The sequence below is a fragment of the Salmo salar genome, chromosome 06, assembly GCF_965601325.2.
Source record: "Salmo salar chromosome 06, fSalSal1, whole genome shotgun sequence".
NCBI classification, from domain to species: Eukaryota; Metazoa; Chordata; class Actinopteri; order Salmoniformes; family Salmonidae; genus Salmo; species Salmo salar.
Genome location: NC_138296.1, coordinates 42,282,964 through 42,307,480, shown reverse-complemented (window position 1 = coordinate 42,307,480; position 24,517 = coordinate 42,282,964). Strand labels below are relative to the sequence as shown.

The 24,517-nt window shown below is 41.9% G+C and overlaps 1 protein-coding gene and 1 long non-coding RNA gene across 8 annotated transcripts in view; one reads left to right on the top strand and one right to left on the bottom strand.

Annotated features, from left to right (window-relative positions):
* The window catches only part of LOC106607340 (axin-1), a 33,754-nt gene extending 9,488 nt beyond the window's left edge, over positions 1-24,266 (bottom strand). For 3 of the 7 annotated variants that reach the window (XM_082976601.1, XM_082976606.1, XM_082976605.1), the window contains exons 1-4: positions 16,835-17,028; positions 12,672-13,652; positions 5,309-5,455; positions 3,642-3,738 (exon numbers count right to left, since the gene is read on the bottom strand). In XM_082976601.1, coding sequence (XP_082832727.1) covers positions 3,642-3,738; positions 5,309-5,455; positions 12,672-13,573 — 1,146 coding nt within the window. In that variant the 5' untranslated portion in view covers positions 13,574-13,652; positions 16,835-17,028. Of the gene's footprint in view, positions 1-3,641; positions 3,739-5,308; positions 5,456-12,671; positions 13,653-16,834; positions 17,029-22,317; positions 22,464-24,074 lie in introns of those variants that run through there. The other 4 variants (XM_082976604.1, XM_082976603.1, XM_045720540.2 and 1 more) reach the window with 4 other exon arrangements.
* LOC123743443 (uncharacterized) lies at positions 16,459-22,909 on the top strand. Its single transcript, XR_006770231.1, has 2 exons — positions 16,459-16,588; positions 22,338-22,909. It is a non-coding gene; the product is annotated as an uncharacterized LOC123743443 (long non-coding RNA).
* Positions 24,267-24,517: the final 251 nt, after the last annotated feature.

Sequence of the window (24,517 nt, the reverse complement as noted above, 5' to 3'; positions counted from 1 at the left end):
GCTAACAGGGGACCTGTAATGGAAATGAACGTGCCAAAACAATGACCTCAAACCAAAGTCAAGAAGACTACTGCTTAGTAGCTAATGTAGTACCTACAAGGTCTGATTTGACATGGTTTAAGGCTTTGAATAATCTGTATATACGGCTGCTACGCAGAATGTATGCTGTAAGCCGCAGGCATTCATCTCAACAATAACGTTTCAACATAGAGTACTTCCAAAGTTAGAGAAAATGCATAAGATAGTCAAATGTCAGCCATAAACAACTTTGTTGGTCAGTGACTTCATAATGGTCATTAAAAAAGAAAACACCGAAATCAAATCTCCAGATCGACCCGTCGCAGCGTGACACCGTGCCCCACTTGCCTAGTTAAATATAGGTTACCGGTGTCTGAGCTGCAGACCACGTCTGGAAAAACACAGTGAAAACTCACTGGTAGACCACAGACCAGACTTAATCTCTAAAAGGTGATTGTCCGTTCAAAATAATCCTTATCATTGCATGTTTAATTACAGGTAGCAGAGTGAAGTACATTTTTATCAAAGGGAGATGCTGGGTATATGCAGCTCTTAGCTGGTATTTCCAACACAACTCAAGCCTGTAAGGTGCATTGTTGTAGTAATCTAGCAAAGAGAGATTAAAGTACATTCCGGGTATAGCCTAAATATTGTAGAGGGCCGTTTTACTCGGGGCCCCACCGAAGCACACAGGATATGTCCACGTGCTGATTACAAAGCCGGATTTCTCCAGCTCTGACTGCTATTTTCTCTTTGAATTAGGTTTCAGTTGGATTCATATTCATTTCACCCATCACAGACAAAGCTTTACACACAAACAGCCCAGAGTAGCTTTATGGCCGTTAGAAGACCTGGCTGTAGAAATGACTTCACTACTGTGGCTATTACCCTCTATTAATGAAGATTGTACACACAGTGTACAAAACATTAGGAAGACCGTCCTAATATTGAGTTGCACCCCCTTTTGCCCTCAGAACAGCCTCAATTCATCAGGGCATGGACTACAAGGTGTCAGAGTTCCACAGGGATGCTGGCCCATGTTGACCCCAATGCTTCCCACAGTTATGTGAAGTTGGCTGGATGTCCTTTGTGTGGAGGACCATTCTTGATACACAGAGGAAACTGTTGAGCGTGAACAACCCAGCAGGGTTGCAGTTCTTGACACAAACCAGTGCGCCTGGCACCTACTACCATACCCTGTTCAAAGGCAATTAAATATTTTGTCTTGCCCAGTCACCCTCTGAAATGGCACACATACACAATCCACATAACTTATCGTCACCTTCATCTACACTGATTGAAGTGGGTTTAACAATGACATCAACAAGGGTTGATCGCTTTTACCTGGATTCACCTGGTCATTCTATGTCATGGAAAGAGCAGGTGTTCCTAATGTTTTGTACACTCTGTGTATGCAGTGCATTCCGAAAGTATTCAGACCCCTTGACTTTCTCCACATTTTGTTACGTTACAGGGTTGTTATAAAATGTATTACATTGTTCTTATCAATCTACTCAACACCCCATAATGACAAAGCAAAAACGAGTTTTTAGAATTTTTTTAAAATTGAAAAAAAGAGAGAAAAAAACCCTGAAATATCACAGTTACATAAGTACCCTTTACTCAGTACTTTGTCAAAGCACCTTTGGCAGTGATTACAGCCTTGAGTCTTCTTGGGTATGACGCTACAAGCTTAGCACACCTGTATTTGGGGAGTTTCTCCCATTCTTCTCTGCAGATCCTCTCAAGCTCTGTCATGTTGGATAGGGAGTGTCACTGCACAGCTATTTTCAGGTCTCTCCAGATGTTCGATCGGGTTCAAGTCCAGGCTCTAGCTGGGCCACTCAAGAACATTCAGAGACTTGTCCCAAAGCCACTCCGGCGTTGTCTTGGCTGTGTGCTTAGGGTCGTTGTCCTGTTGGAAGGTGAACCTTCACCCAAGTCTGAGCGCTCTGGAGCAGGTTTTCATCAAAGATCTCTCTGTACTTTGCTCCGTTCATCTGTGCCTCGATCCTGACTAGTCTCCCAGTCCCTGCAGCTGAAAAACATCCCCACAGCATGATGCTGCCACCACCATGCTTCACAGTAGGGATGGTGCCAGGTTTCCTCCAGATGTGACGCTTGGCATTCAGGCCAAAGAGTTCAATCTTGGTTTCATCAGCCCAGAGAATCTGGTTTCTCATGGTCTGAGTGTCCTTTGGGTGCCTTTTGGCAAAGTCCAAGTAGGCCGTCATATGCCTTTTACTGAGGAGTGGCTTCCGTCTGGTCACTCTACCATAAGGCCTGATTAGTGGAGTGCTGCAGGGATGGTTGTCCTTCTGGAAGGTTCTCCCATCTCCAGAGGAACTCTGGAGCTCTGTCAGCGGCCATCGGGTTCTTGGTCACCTCCCTGACCAGGTCCCTTCTCCCCCAATTGCTCAGTTTGGCCGGGTTGCCAGCTCTCGGAAGAGTCTTGGTGGTTCCAAACTTCTTCCATTTAAGAATGATGGAAGCCACTGTGTTCTTGGGGACCTTCAATGCTGCCAACATGTTTTGGTACCCTTCCCCAGATCTGTGCCTCGATACAATCCTGTCTCGGAGCTTTACGGACAATTCCTTCGACCTCATGGCTTGGTTTTTGCTCTGACATGCACTTTCAACTGTGGGACCTTATAGACAGGTGTGTGCCTTTCAAAATCATATCCAATCAATTGAATTTACCACAGGTGGACTCCAATCAAGTTGTAGAATCATCTCAAGGATGATCAATGGAAACAGGATGCACCTGAGCTAAATTTCAAGTCCCATAGCAAAGGGTCTGAATACTTATGTAAATAAAGGTAATTCTGTTTTTGATTTTTAATACATTTGCAAAAATGTCATTATTATGTAGATTGATGAGGATTCTATTTTATTGTATCCATTTTAGAATATGCCTTTCAAGTAACAGAATGTGGAAAAAAAATCAAGGGGTCTGAATACTTTCCAAATGCACTGTACGTTTCTCTATTACCACTGCAGTATGTGTCTGGGACTAATCCATTAGACAAAAAAAAAAAAAACGGAACAATCAAGGACAAGACAGACAGCGTTTCCATTATTCTGCAATGCATAGCTCGTTTCTTTATTATTTTGTATTCTGTGTACCGAAAAACAGAAGTCGGTGAAAAAAAAATATATATTCTACCCAAAAACATACATGCATCCTAATGTGAGGGAGAGAGTCTTGTTCAACAGAACTCTTGACTCCGAGGCCCAATTAGGATGGGAGTTCTCCTGTAGGGAGCTGCAGAGGCATGCAGGGAGGTGGGACTGCCACAGAGGAGAAACACTGCTGTCTGACGGGCTTCAACACAGACAGACAGCTGAGGGCTGAGGAGAGCACCAGACACAGTTTAGAAAGCACAAGCCTCACTATGAGCTATTCACACACCCTACACGGGCCCAGAGAGAGATGCAGTCAGGCATCTTACAAATGCAGGAAGGTGGAGAGATGGGAACATTTGAGAAAGACTGATGTTTCTAGAATACCAGGTTACAGCCATGTCAGCAGTCTTTGATGAGCGAGTGGGGTTCTTGCAGGTATGTGTGCGTACTTGTTTGTGTAGGTGTGTGTGTGTGCAGCTAAACCGAGGTTAACTTACAGGAATATGAGGTAGTGGCACACGCCCATTTGCTTTGGCACTTTCGTGCATCTCTCGTCGATGCTGTTTGCGATATTTGTATGGTGGAACCCCATCTCTGGAACAAAAACAGAAAAAGGACAATTTTACAAACATATTCAAAACTAGAAAACTCATAGGTTACTTTGAAGCTGGAGTGGTCGCTGACACCAACACAAAGAACTGTTTTATCCCAAGTCTCAGTGGTCCTGCTGGGTTTGCCTCATCTGTGCCAGGAGCTGTGGAACAAACAGCAGATAATGGCCTCTAATCTAACCTGCTTCAGACACATGTTTTTGTCCTGCTGAGCAGCCTTTGATGTTTTTTTTAACATGCGTTCCCCCGTGCCATCTCTGAACTTACAGCCCCGTTCCTGTCTTCTCTCTTCTCTGGCTTCCCTCTGCCAACACATCCTAGCCAGGGGCGGTTCGTCCAGTGCCCCTGTGACAACAATTTTTGGACCCCCTTGTGGCGTATGAAATAATTTTTACATAACACATTTTTCTATCGTTCTTTTTTTACATCCGTTATTAGACAGTGGCAACGATGATGATTATGAACATGGTCTTTTGCCTGCTAATGTCTGCAACGCAGTGAAGAAAACGATATGACAACAATAACGTCTAATGTAACTGGCCCCTCTAACAGTACAACTGGCCCCAGCTTGGCCCCCCCCCAGTTGAAATGGTCTAGAACCGCCACTGATCCTAGCTCGATTTACTCTAAAAGGAAACAGTCTGCTTCCTGCTAAGGCAGAAGAAAGAGGATTGCTGCGCTAAATAACAGCTTGTGTCCAACAAGGGATCCTCCAAAGGCACTGCTTATACATTTACCCATCTTGAAACAAACCGTTGTCAAGCAATGTGGGTATGTCATAAGACGTAGGCTATAACATTTTATTTTTATTCATTGTGTACCGACTCCTTTTACACAATTATGAGAGCCTGTCAAAATCTACTCAACCTTTTACCATCAATTCTCCACCATTTCCTCAGAATTCCGGGAAACTTGACTTAAAGGGTAACAGGTCAATGCCTTCAAATGACATACTTTGGCCCTGTCGTAGCTCCCAGTTTATAGCTCTATAATTAGCTTAAGTAATGACATTTAGCAGCGATCATTTGTGTGCGTAATGAACAGATGGCTGTTCTCTGAGGAGAGGAACATAGAGAGATGTGTTGCTGCTCCCAGTGAGACAGACAGACAGGGGGAAATGGCACCATGGCACCAGTCTGCGTGCAGCAGGAGGCGCTACAGTCAGACTAGGGCCCTATTCATTCGGCACCAAACGGAAGAAAACGTACTCAAAAAGAGGGACTACCTGAAGTTGTTCAATGAGAAACTTGTTTCTGTTTTCTGTGGCAAAACGTTTTGCTACTGTGTGCCCTAATGAATACGACCCAGGTAGAGCTCAGATATACTGGGCATGGGTGAAATTGAAAATAACACACTCTCACTATTGTTTTCTACACCCACATGTCATGAAATTCTTTTTGAAGGTCCTCATGCTGAATAGCAAGCAACAGGGAAGTGAACCGTCATTCGAGGCATTCTGCCCTTACTTGTGGTATGTACTATTACAGTTTGGCCGATTGTGCGTGTGCATGCGTGTGAGTGGGAGGTGATGCGGAGGCTGTGCGAGTACGTACACACTGCTGTCTGTCAGGGAGAGTGTGTCTACGTCGCTGGCACTGGACATGCTCTGCTGCTCGCTGTCGTTGGCGCTGGTGGCAGGGGCCATGGCGTAGCCCGTGTTGACATAGTACGGGTTGATAGGCTCCTGCCACAGCACACGTCTAGAAGAAACGCAACATTCAGAGAGATAGCATTAAGGCAAAGTCATTAACAATACAACGCACATGATATAACACAATCAATGATGTCAGAGTGTACTGGCACCATTAAACAATAGATTCAGTTTCACATGAGACAGACGTAAGTACATTTTACGACGATTATTGCACTGTATTATCATAGCATTAAAAGGGAAGGATGTTGTTAGTTATTCTGGATAAGATCAGATAAGAACTGAGTGACAATGTAAATGTCATTTAGATAGAAAACAAAGAAACACTTCCAAATAAGACTACTGTAGTATCTCTGTAGTAATACATGCCTTTCACACCAAACCACCCACGTTGTCATAATGAAGATCCTTCAGAGGGTTTCTAAGGGTAGGTACAGTAGAGATGCTGATTTAATTATTATTGGAGGCATCGCATCACCACAGCCTCCATCATTGACTCAACCTCCCTCAACAGACTCCTCAAACTGCTCCCTTCACATGAATTATAGATCTGGGTAGGCCTCTGTTCTCTTCATCTTTAAACTGAAGAGGATCCCTAAAGTGTTCAGGACGTGCTCCCTCCCTGGGAACTCTGAAGCGCTCAGTCTTACTAGAGACCAAACCAAACCCAGGCTACTTCTGACTGATCAGTCAGCCCATATTCCAGCCAAACAAAGAAAAAGAAAATCTATTGTGAAGTGGTAAATCAGCTTGGATTAAGAGAAGAATGGAGAGTGGTTGAAAAATGTCTTTTAGTTCTACATTGTGTAAGTAAAAGGGATGAGATTCTAATGTCTAGAAATGACAAATTACAATTGGTTCTCTTTGAAAAGCAATGGCAGTCGTGACAGAAGATATCATTTATTGTGTCATAACTAGACTGCCAATCTATCGAATAAAATGACGATATAAACTAGATTTCCATCCAATTGGTGAGAGGTTTTCATGCGAGTAAATATGCGCATATTCCCACCAGTGGCGTTTCCACCAAACTGAATTGTCGCGGATAAAAATCAGTGCATGATGACGTAGCGCACAAAAATGTACTTTTCCGCTTACCGAATAAAATGTGAATGTTTAACGCGTTTCCATTACATTTTCAACTCGACCGACAGTTTCGCCACAAAAACTTTTTGGGGTTAAATAGCAAAATGTGACTAGTCTGGTCTTGGCATGTGTGCTTTGGCCAACAGCTCACAGATACAGTTAGGGTAGGCTCTGTGGTAGGTTAGTCTACATGATGATATCATCACAGAGAATATTTTTTATTTTGTCAAAACGGCAGTCAAGCATCGATCATCATGTCACCAGAATAAGACCCTCAACATTTGTTGGAAAGGAGCATCAAGCTCATACCGTGCACTTTCACCACCCTGTGAAGTTCACCATAACTTATTTCATCTGTAGCCTAATAAAGTGCATGGTTTCCTGAGTCGTAGTGGGAGGACCACACACCATGTCATCAAGTGACTCCAAGTTTACTTCCATATCATGGCTATTATATATTTGCGCATAAAGGCATTTCCACCACCATTTCTCGCATAATAAATTTTTTCCCCGAAACAAAAAAGATCCCACCATGTCAAACGAACAACTTATCTGTCAGCGTTTATAAAATTGTACTGAAACTTCCTGTTTCCATCACAGCTGTTATTTATTTTATTTTTTATACTGTATGACTTTACTCACGTAAAATGTATGGATGGAAACGTGGTTATTGGCTATAAAGGACAGGACCGAGGCTAGTGTTACTGCTGTCACATTCAGACAGGATCATATCAAGGTGGTGTCAAACTATTCGGCAAAGAGCAATAAAGTAAGAGACTATTCCATCGACAATCCCGGAGGCAAATTTCCCCCGAGGAAAAAAAACAACACAGAAACATGCCTCACTTCCTATTCGACGTAACATGGAAATAAATATAGGTCTAATCTTCGTAAAGAACAGGTGTACAGTCATGCTTTCTGAACATCCTGTCCATCAGCCATAAATCCTTTCAGCTTGTATCACTGGAAAAGAGATTACAGTTTAATACTAAAGCACTCTAGTCATGAAATGATGCTTATGGCCTTTTTGCATTTTCAGTTCATAAGCACTGTGAGCAGTAAGCTATTACATAATCTGTCCTTCCAGGGAAGTCTACTGAATTACCCATGGCGAACATGCATGGCATTTGCTTTTAGCTTACAAGCCAAATCTAACAAAACATGAAAATGTCATAACGTGAACAACTAAGAAAACAAGGGAAAGAGCTCAGATAAGTACTTCATTTGGAATAGTCAGCAATTTTGCAATAAAAGTGAGTTTCCATTGAAGTCAAAAATGCCTCTCAATATAAAAAAAAAAAAACAGTTGAGTAGTAAAAATCGATTCACTTCTCAAAACAGAGGCTCTGAGGAGAACACTTCTTTGCTCCGGATGCTCTAAAAAAACTGCTTTGATGAACAAAACCCACACCATGTTGGCATCCCTCATGCTACATTTATCAAACAAAAACAAGTCCGACCAATATGAGCAGTCAATGCCGTGGTTGTGGATAGCGACAACGTTATATGGCCATGGTTTCAAATGAGTGGGATTCATTTAAAGGAAGGAGCGTTGCGAGAGGAAATGCAACTGAAAGGGGCAGCTGCAGGAGGCCACAGTGTTTTAAGGAGTGTACACGGCAGGGGAGCGAGCGCCAAGCAGGAAGCCTCCTTTCTACCAGGGTTTCCCCTTGACCCTGGAAGCCTGCTTCCCCTGCTGCCTTCTAGAAACCAGGACTTCCAATTCTAAAAGCTGGCTGCGTTCTCTCTTCAGGGCACCACATGGAAAATGGCAGCCTCCTACCAGAACCTGAACCATGGCCATCCATCCTACTGACTGGTAGTGAGGCATCTGTTTATGAGTCTCTAAGACCCAGCCTGGTTCAGCCTGAGAGGAGGAAAGGGATGGAAGCAGCTATCGGATTACTGCAGCCTCTGATGATTATTTCCTGGCAGCACTCAAGCCCATGATCTAGAATCTTCTAATGAGTGAAGCAGCAGCCATGATGTCAATGTTCACAGAATCACAGAGAGGGAGCAAAGAGACGGAGCCGGAGGTGAGAGACACTTTCAAACCAACACTGGTTTCATCATGGTTGATTTTTTTCTGCTGTTTAGCTATGACAGTGTGGGTGCACAGCTGTAAATAGATGACATTTCATCACGTTTCTTACGACCAGGCCAGATGGCTTTCGATGAACATGAGGAAATACCCAAGTGTAACAGCAGCACTTGCCAAAACGTTCCTCAATGAACTTGTCCTCCTGATGCACAGTGATCGAAGCTCAATGCCAAATCATTAGATGTAGGGTCTTTTGTTGTTCCAACGACTTGGGCATTTCTATGCACCTTGAGAATAATTACTGGTCCTTTGTCACTCCCCTTTACATTGGAGTGCAGCCACCCCTGGATCACCACTGATTGGTTTATCAAAGCCCTGCTCATACACAGCAACATACAGTTGAAGTCGGAAGTTGACATACACTTAGGTTGGAGTCATTAAAACTCGTTTTCCAACCACTCCACAAATTTCTTGTTAACAAACTATAGGTTTTGGCAAGTCGGTTAGGACATCTACTTTGTGCTTGACACAAGTAATTTTTCCAACAATTGTTTACAGACAGATTATTTCACCTATAATTCACTGTATCACAATTCCAGTGGGTCAGAAGTTTACATACACTCAGTTGACAGTGCCTTTAAACAGCTTGGAAAATTCCAGAAAATTATGTTATGGCTTTAGAAGCTTCTGATAGGCTAATTGACATTATTTGAGTCAATAGGAGGTGTACCTGTGGATGTATTTCAAGGCAATCCTTCAAACTCAGTGCCTCTTTGCTTGACATCATGGGAAAATCAAAAGAAATCAGGCAAGATCTCAGAAAAAAAAATGTAGACCTCCACAAGTCTGGCTCATCCTTGGGAGCAATTTCCAAACACCTGAAGGTACCATGTTATCTGTACAAACAATAGTACGCAGGTATAAACACCATGGGACCACGCAGCCGTCATACTGCTCAGGAAGGAGACACGTTCTGTCTCCTAGAAATGAACATACTTGGTGCGAAAAGTGCAAATCAATCCCAGAACAACAGCAAAGGACCTTGTGAAGATACTGGAGGAAACAGGTACAAAAGTATCTATAGCCACAGTAAAACGAATCCTATATCGACATAACCTGAAAGGCCGCTCAGCAAGGAAGAAGCCACTGCTCCAAAACCGCCATCAAAAAGCCAGACTACGGTTTGCAACTGCACATGGGGACAAAGATCATACTTTTTGGCAAAATGTCCTCTGGTCTGATGAAACAAAAACAGAACAGTTTGGCCATAATGACCATTGTCATGTTTGGAGGAAAAAGGGGGAGGCTTGCAAGCCGAAGAACACCATCCCAACCGTGAAGCAAGGGGGTGGCAGCATCATGTTGTGGGGGTGCTTTGCTGCAGGAGGGACTGGTGCACTTCACAAAATAGATGGCATCAGGAAAATAATGTGGATATATTGAAGCAACATCAGTCAGGAAGTTAAAGCTTGGTCGCAAATGGGTCTTCCAAATGGGCAATGACCCCAAGCATACATCCAAAGTTGTGACAAAATGGCTTAAGGACAACAAAGTCAAGGTATTGGAGTGGCCATCACAAAGCCCTGACCTCAATCCTACAGAACATTTGTGGGCAGAACTGAAAAAGCGTGTGCAAGCAAGGAGGCCTACAAACCTGACTCAGTTACACCAGCTCTGTCAGGAGGAATGGGCCAAAATTAACCCAACTTATTGTGGGAAGCTTGTGGAAGGCTACCCGAAACGTTTGACCCAGGTTAAAATTTTTAAAAAGGCAATGCTACCAAATACTAATTGAGTGTATGTAAACTTCTGACCCACTGGGAATGTGATTAAAGAAATAAAAGCTGAAGTAAATCATTCTCTACTATTATTCTGACATTTCACATTCTTAAAATAAAGTGGTGATCCAAACTAACCTAAGACAGGGATTTTTTACCAGGATTAAATGTCAGGAATTGTGAAAAACTGAGTTTAAATGTATTTGGCTAAGGTGTATGTAAACTTCTGACTGTAGGTGAAGGAATCAGACCGACTAGGAGTTTAGCTACTCATTACATTCTCTCTACAATTACTCTGAAGATGATAGGGTTATATAAAAATGGAGGTTATATATCTAACCTGTTCAAACCAGAAACTGTCATTGAGGTAAACCATCTAAACTACTTTCCGAGGGAGACCTGGAGAGAGGAGGGGCATCAGGAGAAAGATTCCCGGTGGAAAATGAGTCGGGGGTGAATAGAATGAGTTGACAGGCAGGTGGAAATGAGTCTTTCAGAATGAACAGTTTCATATAAAATGTGTATTCATGCTCATCATAGCATGTAAACATATTCAGAGAGCTTTGTCTCTACAAGAACAGTGACTCGCTGCGGCTATCACCCGCTTGTCTGAAAACAACGTACAAATATCCCGCAACATTTTTTGTGCATTACTACACAACTGTGAAGAAGAAAAAAAATAATTCTCCATATTCATCTTCACTACAGAGCTGCTCCCTTTGAATTCCCTGGATTCTGGTCTTCACACATTAAGAGACACCTGACTGGTGCAACATTTAGTTGGACAAAAACCCGAAGGGTGATGCTAAAAGGCTATTTAAAAATGGAGGGTAATCTTTCTGTAATTTCCGCCAAATACTAGACCTAATGAAATAGTCATTTGAAAACAACCTCAAAAATGCACTGCTCTCACTAATTAAAGCAAATCCTATCCAGGGGCCATAGAATACACAATCAGAAGTGGGGTGGAGTGGGGAGTGTCTGTGGTTTTCAAATATCCTAGTCTTTCATTTTGTCACATTTATAGGCCAGCTGGAAATGAGAAAAGGCAACATATAGGCCTATACGCTATAACTATACTAAAAACACTGTCCGGAGCATCCAAAAAGACTAAAGTCAGACAAAACAATATTCCTTAGCATAGGCCAATAGTCTAAACAATGTGCTATTTCTGAGTAGACCTATTTCCAAAATCACAACACTAGTCCTAAACTTAAAACAAAGACTTGGAAACGTTACTTTTTTAGTCAGGCTAATTGAAGACTGATTTCAAGTACTTCAGCCCTGCAACCACAACTCTTCAACACATTCTGTGCTACTGCAACTTCTGCATATGTCAAGGTTTGTCTAAGACTGTTGATAGAAAAGAGGGACAACTTCTAGGGATAGAATTCTGCAATCTTCAATCTCTGCACCAGACAATGCCAAAAGTGAATACAGTATCCTTAAGCGCATCTGAAAAGTAAAAATGCTGTGTTCTTACATATTTCAGAGCAAGGCTAAATAAATCCGCAAAATCCCTCCACATATTATTCTCACAACTGGTGATAATAGAAGCTTTGCTTAGTGACAAATATGGAAGAAATTCAGAGATGTGTGAATATATCTTTCAAAAAAAGACTGATTTTTAATTCACAGACTTTGGCAGGAACATTTGTAGGCCTAAAAAGCCCAGACGGGCCGTTTCTGTTCCAACAGGACGAGGATCAGAGTTAAGTAGTCAGTCACATCGCACAATCCCGTTCTGCGCAACTGAAATTACACAAGGCTGTGACACAAAGATGTCTGTCAAATATAACATAAGCATCATATTACTATTAATTAAAGAATGGAAGACAGATAAACAAGACCGTAATTTTACAATCCTATTCTAGTCATCCAGAACAGAAATATGGGGAGTGCTTCCTTTTTTTGTGCCAGGTTCATTGGGGAATACTTCCTTTGACTTTCTGCTGCAGTTAAACCAGACTTCTCCATTTCCCACAGTCAAAAGAGAAATCATGTTGAGCTTTTCTCTGAGAGAACCTTTCGTCCACTAGAAAAGCCTGCCATTCACAGGACACCTGCGTGGGGAACACAAAGAGCGTCTGCCTCCACCTTCTAACAACCAGCAAATGCTCTCCCTTCGACCCCTGCCACTGCCTCGCCATCACAGGTACTTAAAGGCCTCTGCCTACACTGCATTCCTCTCATCTTAAGCTGTCCGCTGTGCTAAACTCAGAGCCACTTTTCATCTCCGACTTCAGGCAGCACTCACACAGAGGGGGGGAGGACAAGTTTATTTCTAATTCAGCACTTGCACAGAGTAGCTAGATAGCTATAGAGACTGGAGAGAGAGAGGATGTCGGGAGAGGATTTACCTGTACTCGTGACTGTCCTGGAATCTCTTGGTGCTGGTGACGCGTTGGGAAGCCGTCTCCTGAAGCAGCTTCTGAGTGAGCCGGTTGCTGGGAGTGGGATCACTCTCCTGCTGCTCCTCCAGCTCGTGGTCACATCTCCACTCCTCGTCCTCGTTCAGCGTGGGCAAATACCCTGGTAAAACCTTCCCGCCCCCAGAGACAGAGCACTGGTCGCTGTAGAGCTTAGGGCTCTCCCCCCCAGTCCTGGTGTATTCCAAATAGATATCGGACTTGAGGAACAGCGGGTAGGTGTTCTCCTCCATCATAGTCTGAATCTCAGTCTGAGCCTGGTCAAACATGGCCGGGTCAATGTGCAGCCTCATCACACAGTCCTTGATGAAGCTCTTGGTGGCCGGTTTGATCTGTCTCGAGACTATTCCATTGTTGTCCAGGATGTACTTTTTATAAATGGCTTTCGCCAGTTTCAGCTTCTTCTCCTCGCCCTGGCCCTCGTTGGCCTCGAGCTTCCGGAAGCCAGTGCAGGCGAACCAGAAGTCCAACACGTCGGCACATTCCTCCTGCTTGAGGAACGTCCTGAACAGGTGGATACCATCCTGGTCATCCAGGAGGGAGTGCAGAGACTCTGCCCACTTAAGGTAGGGCGGCGTGGGGGAGGCGCTGCCTTCCGGCTCATAGCCCAGGTCCAGGTCAGGTCGTCTGGGCGTGGCCGTGGAGGCCTCGTTCTTGAGGATCTCGCTCTTGAAGGAATAGAAGCCGTGGCCGTAGGGCCGTCCATCGCTGGACACCAGCTCTCCCTCCTCCCCAGGGACCGGGGGTCTGGGGGCATCCTCAGTGAAGCTGCCTCCCAGATCCACCAGGTAACCCCCCACCTTGTCGCCCACGCTCATGTTCACAGCGTCCATCCACCCCGTCCCAGTACAGCCCACAGCGCAGAACTATCAGATCTACCCCTCTACTTATGCCACCGTGAAAGAATTTCTCCTGTAAGAAAAATACAAAAATATACAATGAGTGGGAGCTTTAAACACACGTTTAAACGTATTCACAGGCAATGACTCAAGACGTTTAATATCTAATTTTGACAACTTAGTAAAAAAAGAACAAACGTTTGAGACAAATTGGAAATCCATTCAATACTGAGAAAATAAAAGCAGACTGCATATCTATGTCTAAGCTTAGAATTCACACAAGTCTAATATTTCAAAAAGAAATCCTGCCAAAACAGAGATGCCATAAATTATTCCATTGCTCACATAGATAGCACCCATTTAAAAGGTTGAAAAAACAGTTTGACTATTAAGAAATAAAATTCAATATCCCCCTAAAGCAAAGGGCATTGAAGAAATCGATACTCATGAAAAAAAGTGATCTGTGTGTCATATGTTCACACAGATTAGCACGTTCCATTAATGACTCCCCACAGCAATACCTTAACATCAGAAGATTCTAGAACATATTTCTATTGTTGGGTTTCTGAACTGCGGCTAGGCTATATGTTAGTGTGAATGAAATCTATTCTATAAAATACAGAGGTAGCGAAAATAAAGAACACTACTTCAGATATAGCCTAACCGCTTCATGACAATCCTATTGAATGTATTTCTGACTTGGAATGGTTGGCTGAAAATAACTGAACGGAAAAGGGTTACGGACACCGAGTAGTAGGGTTCCTCTTCCTTCCATTCTTTAAAACTGTCAGGTTCTTATTTTGTTTTTGTTTTCTCCTGTAAGTAGAGACAGATGTGCACATTGACCCCTCTTCACCATTGAAAATAAACTTGCATGTTTGACATGTGTCATGTAAAGGATAGAGAGAACAAAAACTCCACTTGAGGCCACCGATGACAGACACAGATGTGAGCAGTGTACTACAGGAGCCGACCCTGAGCATGAAATAGCGCGACAAGGGCAGAGCATTCTGGAGGTTAAAAGAGGAACCGTGGGGTGCAGGCAGAGCCCAATCTGCCATGGCTGTGACCGTGGCTGTGACCATGGCTGCTGTGTGTGGTGAATGCAGCCAGGCAGGCACTCCGACTGATCATATCAGAGGACGACCTTGAGCCAAATATTTTCAGTCCCTGCTGAGACCTGGAGGAAGTGGCCCTCCCCTGTGGCTGTCCGGGAACTATGGAGTGGACAGACAGGGTCTTTTACACATCACAGTGCAATGAAACGCTAACTATCCTCAATCTCTCCTTTTCACGTTGACGGAGATGATGAACCTACACAAAAATGGGATACGCTCAATTCTAGTAGCAGGAGTAGTACATCTCTTTAAAATGTTACATTTCAAGGATCTCAATATCTTTAGAATGTCCTCATCTATCTAGACACCAACTGACCTAGAATGTCAGCTCATATAAATACCTGGGTATCTGGCACTATCATTCCACACACACATCAATAATCTTCAAGCAAAGGTCAAGTCCAGAATTTCTCTACCAGAACAAATCTTAATTGACACACAGTGCTAAACACACCATGGTCCAAATGACAATACTCCCATCCTGGATAGTGGTGATGTCATCTACAATATGGCCCCAAAGTCCACCCTCAATAAACTGGACATACTTTACCTCTCTGCCATAAGCTTTGTCACTAGTGCCCCATTCCAAACACAACCCCTGTGACTTATAGTCATTCATTAACTACATGTATGACATAAAACCCACTGGCTCACATTCATATACAAATCCCTCCTCGGCAAGACCTCCCTTTATCTCAGCTCACTATACTAAGACTCCACACTACCAACAACCAGAGATCCAGCAATTACATAAACCTGGCAGTCCACAAGACACTCAGTATCTTTGGTGAAAATGCTTTTCAATTACCTGCTGCTAGAGACTGGACCATGCCTCAAAAAAAAAAACACTAAAACTATGCTATTTTGAGCCAACTGGTACTTTTAAAAACAAACTGTCTGAGATTTTAACTGATAAAAGCATGTGTTTTCCCACTGCCTCTTAATTAAATGCTGCACATTACTCAATCTCTTGCTGAATGGCCATTGTGTGTACTTTTGACTGTTGTATCTATGATATTGCTTAACCTATTTGTGTGTTATACGTGCTGCCCCTGCTATCTGAGAGGTCTCATTGTAAATAAGAACTTGATCTTTATTGACACAGTAGGTGTGGACGTTAGCTAATGACAACTGCTTTGACCACTGGGCATTAGTTCAGCCAACTGCTCAGAATGATTTGTACAATCATCAACATTATATGCAATTGGTCATGTCAATATCAAACCTTAAATCTAAGTTATCCTCTTTACTGCTTTAATTAAAACGGCTCAATTTAAAGATCAGGGGGTAAAGCTTAGGTGAGAATGAAAAACGAAGCCTACAATGAATTCACAACTTCCACTTTGTACAATACCAAAACAACACTGTTGGAATCAAGTAACTTAGGAACATAGCCTTCCAGCAACAACGTAACAAACATGTAGGAAGCTGACGTTATACTGGAACAAACATAAAGTAAAAATATTGATGCTGGAATTCTTTTAAACCACAATGTTGCCTACGTAGTAGCACATTTACCAAAATAGCAAGGTCACATTATCAAGAACAGGCTGTGATATGATTCCAACTGGGAACACGCAGATCGTGCAAGTATTATCATGCGCACATTCACAAATACTGTGTTGCGGTCTTCAGTTTCGTAATATGCACGTACATTTCCAAAGAGTGTAATCTGTCGCTACTATAACTGTATTACTACACCCATTCCCTACCATCCCTAATGCTTTGAAGTGATCCCCACATTCATTGCATTCATGTCTTGGCCTCTGAGTATGAGCAGCAGAAACGGATGGGGGAGGGGAGGCAGAAACAAACTCCGTACACACAGCCAGGCCCTTCCGCAGCCGACCGACTAGTACACAACTTTGCAACACTATTTGCCTACTAAAATGTAAGTATCTTAGGTAATTAATGTTCAAAGAATATTCACGACCAACACCCCACCATTTTTCAGAATTGCTAAAAGACGCAGCAGAGATAGAACACTCGATCTCGGAATTGACTAGCGCGCGCACACACACACACACACACACACACACACACCGAGAGAGAGAGAGAGCAAAGCGATGGCACATATCATCTCCGGCTACCGCAATCCCAAACCATGAGCTGGAAAAAAAAGTACTCTGTACTTCACCTGTGAAAACCTACTTGCCGTTTTCGAGTGCATCGGGAATTTTTGCTTGTACAGCTCACTGTGAATCGTGTCATAGATGCGAATAGGAAGAGTTTAAAAATAACAAAGAAAACAGTCCGTTCTCCACCTCTCCATGGCTGTCTCTCACTCCTGTCTGTGTGGTGGTTCAGAAGATGTACAGCGCCACCAGCGTTCAAAAAACATACTGCCGCGGTGTAGAAGAAATGGGGTGGGGGGGGGGGACGGGGGGCTGAACTGGAGGGAGAGGGATGATGTGCATTCTCTTCAAATATTCTATAGTGTAGCTAGGCTTTCTCTACCCAGACGACAATATATTTTATCACATATATTGATGATGATAAAGACAACCTGATCAAACCATCTAAACAAAGCAAAAGCCTAGAATGATAACGTTACATCTACACCGTTCAAATGAAAACGCTGATATCAGGGAAAAAAAATATAAGCCATACCCTTACAGAGATAAACATGACATTTGTAAGGAAAGGAACAATGCCGCGTGTAAAAGCAGATGATGTGGCAATAAGAGACAGTGGACCACCTGTCTCTTTACGAACGCTATTTACAATATTTTCACAAGAACTTTTGCCAAGGAACTGTTTTGAGAATATAGATTCAAAAAGGCAAGTAATAATTTAATGTGGTTGTCCTTTCCCCCTGTTCTTTTATGTATAAGGTTGGCACAGAATAATGAAGAATGGAGTTATTGTGTTTGCCTGCTGCCACTGTACTGTAGTTAGTTCACTTTGAAAATGTCCGTGAAACATCAATATCAACACACAGGGAATATGAACGTGGAGTGCAGCTTAACTGCCTTGAATGTCACACAAGAAGAGAGCCAGAGAGAGGTCTATTATCACCATATGTCCACCACATTACAACAGCCAATGAATTATTGTATCGTATCATTTAATTCTATCAGCTCTGCCGGGAATTTACCAAAGAGAAATGCAGGGTGGTATGATGGTACTCTTTAACTCTTCTAGCTCCCTTCTCACAGCTTGTAAAGAGATAAAGATCAAAGGTATGCCTGTGATTGTATTCCTCCACCTGACCAAAGGAGAGAAATGCTTAGACAAAAGTTCATGCAGGTGCCTTTCAACTTGCTATTCGAATCTTTAGCCCCCTTTAAGAAATGCACAAGGGAGTAAGAATTAACATTTATTTTTACTGGAATGTATATTTGCAAGGGCATTGTGTGTTTTGACTGTGTATCACACGTTGTGTGTTGATCTAGACCTGCAAAGTAGCTGCACATTCCTGCAAACAATCAGGTCTGTAATCTCAAGGCTTTACTGTACTGAGATCAAAGGCCATTGGAATGCAGAAAGCCATTACTGGTCTTGATGGTTTGATTAGATTAGATCATTCAAAAAGTACAGAGAATGACTGTACATATTTTTCAACTACATTATATTTTAGGGGGGATTTTACACCTGCAATGCAACAGAATGAGCCAACACAAATCTGGCATATGTGCAGCCCTTCTAGAATTGGAGGTCCTGGTGTTGTGTAAAATGATCAGAGTAAACAACATATTGAGGAATACTTAGTTACACCCAGTGTTGTTGTAACCTGGTTGAGGTTAGATATGACTGACTGTATGTGCTTCAAAAAAACATTTTATTAAAGAGATTCTCTGTGTACTTTTGTATACTTTTTAGCCAGTAGTTCTGAAAGTACCACTCAGGAGCCAAAAGTGGTCCCCAAAAATTGCGTACTACGTCACATATGTGCAGATATGTGCACCAACTAATTGCTCTCTCTCTCTCCTGTGCCCACTGAGCTGTTGGGCCTGCCCTGCAATCTCATTGGGTAATGCTGGGCATGCCTCTTCCTAGCTGTCACTCAAATGCAAGGGGCTAGAGCTCATTGGTTAGAACTCTAATTGGTAGTGGGCTGGCCCACGTGGAGGGAAATATGCAGTTGAAGTCAAAAGTTTACATGCACTTAGGTTGGAGTCATTAAAACTCGTTTTTCAACCACTCCACAAATTTCTTGTTAACAAACTATCGTTTTGGCAGCTCGGTTAGGACATCTACTTTGTGCATGACACAAGTAAGTTTTCCAACAATTGTTTACAGACAGATTAATTCACTGTATCACAATTCCAGTGGGTCAGAAGTCTAAGTTTACTGTGGCTTTAAACAACTTGGAAAATTCCAGAAAATGATGTCATGGCTTTAGAACCTTCTGATAGGCTAATTGACATAATTTGAGTCAATTTCAGGTGTGCCTGTGGATGTATTTCAAGGCCAACCTTCAAACTCAGTGCCTCTTTGCTTGACATCATGGGAAAATCTAAATAAATCAGCCAAGACCTCAAAAAATATTGTAGACCTCCACAAGTCTGGCTCATCCTTGGGAGCAATTTCAAAACGCCTGAAGGTACCACGCTCATCTGTACAAACAATAGTACACAAGTATAAACACCATGGGACCACGCAGCCATCATACCGCTCAGGAAGGAGACGCGTTCTATCTCCTAGAGATGAACATACTTTGGTGTGAAAAGTGCAAATCAATCCCAGAACAGAACAACACCTTGTGAAGATGCTGGAGGAAACAGGTACAAAAGTATCTATATCCACAGTAAAAGAAGTCCTATATCGATATAACCTGAAAGGCCGCTCAGCAAGGAAGAAGCCACTGCTCCAAAACCACCATAAAAAAGCCAGACTACGGTTTGCAACTGCACATGGGGACAAAAATCGTACTTTTTGGGAAAAATGTCCTCTGGTCTGATGAAACAAACATAGAACTGTTTGGCCATAATGACCATTGTTATGTTTGGAGGAAAAAGGGGGAGGCTTGCAAGTCAAAGAATACCATCCAAACCGTGAAGCACGGGGGTGGAAGCATCATGTTGTGGGGGTGCTTTGCTGCAGGAGGGACTGGTGCACTTCACAAAATAGATGGCATCATGAGGTAGGAAAATTATGTGTATATATTGAAGCAACATCTCAAGACATCAGTCAGGAAGTTAAAGCTTGGTCACAAATGGGTTTTCCAAATGGACAATGACCCCAACCATACTTCCAAAGTTGTGGCAAAATGGCTTAAGGACAACACAGTCAAGGTATTGGAGTGACCATCACAAAGCCCTGACCTCAATCTTATAGAAAATGTGTTGGCAGAACTGAAAAAGCGTGTGTGAGCAAGGAGGCCTACAAACCTGACTCAGTTACACAAGCTATGTCAGGAGGAATGGGCCAAAATTAACCCAACTTATTGTGTGACGCTTGTGGAAGGCTACCCGAAACATTTGACCCAAGTTAAACAATTTAAAGGCAATGCTACCAAATACTAATTGAGTGTATGTAAACTTCTGACCCACTGGGAATGTGATGAGAGAAATAAAAGCTGAAGTAAATCATTCTCTACTATTATTCTGACATTTCACATTCTTAAAATAAAGTGGTGATCCTAACTGACCTAAGACAGGGAATTTTTACTAGGATTAAATGTCAGGAATTGTGAAAAACTGAGTTTAAATGTATTTGGCTAAGGTGTATTTGGCTAAGGTGTACAGTTGAAGTCGGACATTTACATATACCTTAGCCAAATACATTTAAACTCAGTTTTTCACAGTTCATGACATTTAATCCTAGTAAAAATTCCCTGTCTTAGGTCAGTTAGGATCACCACTTTATTTTATCTTCGGAATTTTCCAAGCTGTTTAAAGGCACAGTCAACTTAGTGTATGTAAACTTCTGACCCACTGGAATTGTGATACAGTGAATTAATTATAAGTGAAATAATCTGTCTGTAAACAATTGTTGGAAAAATGACTTGTGTCATGCACAAAGTAGATGTCCTAACCAACTTGCCAAAACTATAGTTTGTTAACAAGACATTTGTGGAGTGGTTGGAAAAACACGTTTTAATGACTCCAACCTAAGTGTATGTAAACTTCCAACTTCAAATGTCATTTCTATTCAATTAATGACACATTTGTCACCAAAAAATAATTATTTTGAAGAAATTTTTTTTTTCAAAATAATTTCTCATCGGGCTGAATTTTTGTGTGCACTTACAAAATACAAATGTGCTTTGACCTTGCTCAAGCTATTTGCTGGTATTTATCAATTTATCTTTTTTTGTTCATAAACTTTTTCACCTCCAATGGCAAAAAATTTAACAACAGTAAGGTGTGTGTCATGTACTGTAAATGATCTACTTTATATGATTGGCCTGGAGCCATCTTCTTCTGAGAATGCAGTGACCTCATCCTTTTTTTCTTTGACTCTTCTTATCAAGTCAATTCATTTTTTATTGTTTTTTATTAAAGTAAGATGGACAAATACGAAAGACTCTGAGAAATAGGTTGTATGAAGGTTCAATTCTTGTTATATTCTTTTGAGTCTTGTCTTTGAAGTGCAGATTTTATGCCACAATGGTGTGCTTCAAAATACACCACTGTGCAATACAAATAAGATAAGGGTGATTCTGTGGGAAGGTCAACCTGAGCATGTATACATAAAGTTAGTCATTTCCAAATGAAACCACGTTGATCATTATTCTATATGTTGGAGTTCAAGCTTTATTTGACCAGTTTATGTAGGAAATTGCCTGAATTTGGACCATTACAGAGTAGGCTGCCAAGTCTCAAAAAAGGCTTTTCAGAAAGGGCTCACAGAGCTTATTTTTCAACTCACAGCTGTCCTCCAGTGTTAGTTATGAAGATGTTAAAGAAGCAATACAGACCAAAGTTTTATTTTATGTTCTACTATCTTATAAAGATAGTGGGGTGACTGGGACAGGCAATGTAACATCCATCCAGGATTTTTTTGTTGTAAAATATGCACCTTACATTGGATCATCTTGAAACTTTCTCTGTAAAGCCAACTTTCAACAAGGTTTCATATGGTCTATAATTGGTTTCTTACATTTCATTATGAGGATCCTTTTTCAGCGCAATGATATCCTTAACGTCCATAACGGTTGTGGATGTGATGGATATTGATGTATCATATCTTAGTTTCAAAAGCTTGTGAATTCACCACATTTTGTCGGCTTGTTCTGAGAAGTATTCTTCTGCCCTGAAGTAATTGTTGATATCTTGAAAATGATGTGTTCTAGATAAGATTCTCTTGGAAAATATATTCTGATTTCTCATACAATGCAGTGCTGTTTTTTTAGATAGAAAGATGAAAAGAGTGTATCAACAATTTGTTTGTATTTATCAAACGGAAATTAGTGGATCGGCAATATAAGCACATGAATATTGTTTCATGTGCATATTTTGTTACAATATTTCTTTTTTTTTAAATACAAAAACATCTTATATTTGTGTCTACATTCAACGAGTCTGTATTGCTTCATTGACATCTCATCTTCATAACTAACACTGGAGGAAAGATAATTTGTTTTTAAAAAGGTGGTGCCTGGCCTTGTATTCTATTCAGGCTGCCTGTAGTTATGTTTGTTTATTTATTATTCTTTTTGTTTGATTTTTTTACCCCTTTTTTGTGATATCCAGTTGGTAGTAACAGTCTTGTCCCATCGCTGCAACTACCGTCCGGACTCGGGAGAGGCGAAGGTCGAGAGCCGGGCGTCCTCCGAAACACAACCCCGCCAAGCCGCACTGCTTCTTGACACAATGCTCGCTTAACCCGGAAGCCAGCAGCACCGTACAGCTGGTGACCGTGTCGGTGTGCACTGGGCCCGGCCCGCCACAGGAGTCGCTAGAGTGCGATGGGACAAGGACAACCCGGCCGGCCTAACCCGGACAATGCTGGGCCAATTGTGCGCCACCTCATGGGTCTCCTAGTCGCAGCCGGCTGCGACACAGCCTGGGATCAAGCAGTGCCTTAGACCACTGTGCCACTCGGGATGCGCAGCATTAGTCTCCCCAAATAGTGTGTCCATTTAATTTAACATCCATAACACTTCTTAATATCTTTATTTCTCCAACATGCCAATATTTAGAAGTCCACTTTTAGGGGATGTACACTCACCCCAAGGGGTACTATAGACACACACATGAAACGTTTCATTTATATTTTGTTTGTCCCTTCTGTGAGACATTAAAGTTGTGATTTTTCATGCAAATGTCATTTCCATAATGCTGGAATCAGCCATAAACAATGAGGACAAGTTGTAAACTACAGCGACATACAGTTCTTTAAGTCAGAACTTTCTCTCTCCTATAGAGAATTGCCTCTGTGAACATTTCCTGACGAAGTCCTTGCAGTTGAATTCAAGTGCACTATTATTCAACCGTTGTAGCCACAAGGGCACACGGCATGCCAGAGGTCTCATATGACACAGAATGGCTGACTAGAGGAATTGTCTGTCAACATAGAGTGACTTGGAGTGCAGTGCCCCTGCACTAATCACACCTCCTCTATGACACATGTACATGTAGTCATTATGTAAGGGATAAGAGGCTATGCATTCTATGGAAACTAATGAACGACACACTAGCGGAGTGGAACTGACCTTCCACGGAGTTGCATTATTTTCCAGAGAACGCAGAGAGCAACGAGTCGATTGTCCCTTTTATACCATGGCTGTAATTTAACACATTTGCCGCTAGACGTGTTAATTTGCTGCTAGAAATGTGTTTAAATTCCACTGAAGTAGCTAGCAAGTTTACTAGATGGTAACCAAACAGTATTTCTAGTTTCGCTAACCAAACCATCAGTCCTAGCTTTCTATTATGAAAATCAAATTCAACAATGCCATTGATGTTTTCAATTCACTTTTGTTTCCAAAATTCTACCGTGCGCCATAGGGAAATAATGCACTCTAGAATGCCCTTCAAGCCAATCAGAAATGAGTATTCAAACATTGCCATGGTATAAGCATTTATTATCTGGAGTGTCTACATATGACTGCACAGCAAGAAGTGTGCGGTGTGTATAACATTTCCAAGAAATATGTTCAGAAGAGATACAGAAACAGCAGCAGATTGGTGCGCTAGTAATAGAATGCTCTATTCTCTCGATGAAGAAAACCATTTGAAAGACCACACCTAACCATGGGCTATTCTATATGATGATGATGAAGAGAGGAGGACATGCAGCACTGCTCACAGGCATACTGTATCTGCCTGACATCTGTGTCTCATTATAAATAGGAGCTCAGGTCTTAGGCTGCAGGCCCATGTGACTGAAGACATAACATAATGAATAGGCTCGATATTGAAAAATGCCACAAGTTCTGAAATGAAATAAGAAGATATTTCTTAATTATGTAAAGCAACATGCCTTACCTTTAGTAAAACGTTACTCCATTGTTTAATGGATTTCTCTCCTCCAATTTGACACCCATTTGCTGAGGCTCCCATTGCAATCTCATTGAATAAATCAGGTGCCGGTAAAGACATCTCTCTCAATACTAGCAAAATGAAGGTGCCTGCCCATGGAGAATCTTGCCATACCAGGATGTATTTTTTATCCATTCGGTTCTGAAACAGAGGAACAAGAAAACATTTGGTTGCATTATCACCAAATATAAAATATTTTCAATTTGACAACAATGCTCTAAGGATGTGAAATGCCAATGAACATTTTACTTGTGCTTTCATTTTTAAAAGTTTTGACACCTCACTCAAATAGAAATTGAAGAAATGCATAAACATCAAATGCATTTATGCCATTATTTAGAGAATAAACCAGCATCTCAAAATAATATCTAAAACCTGCCAGAAACAGC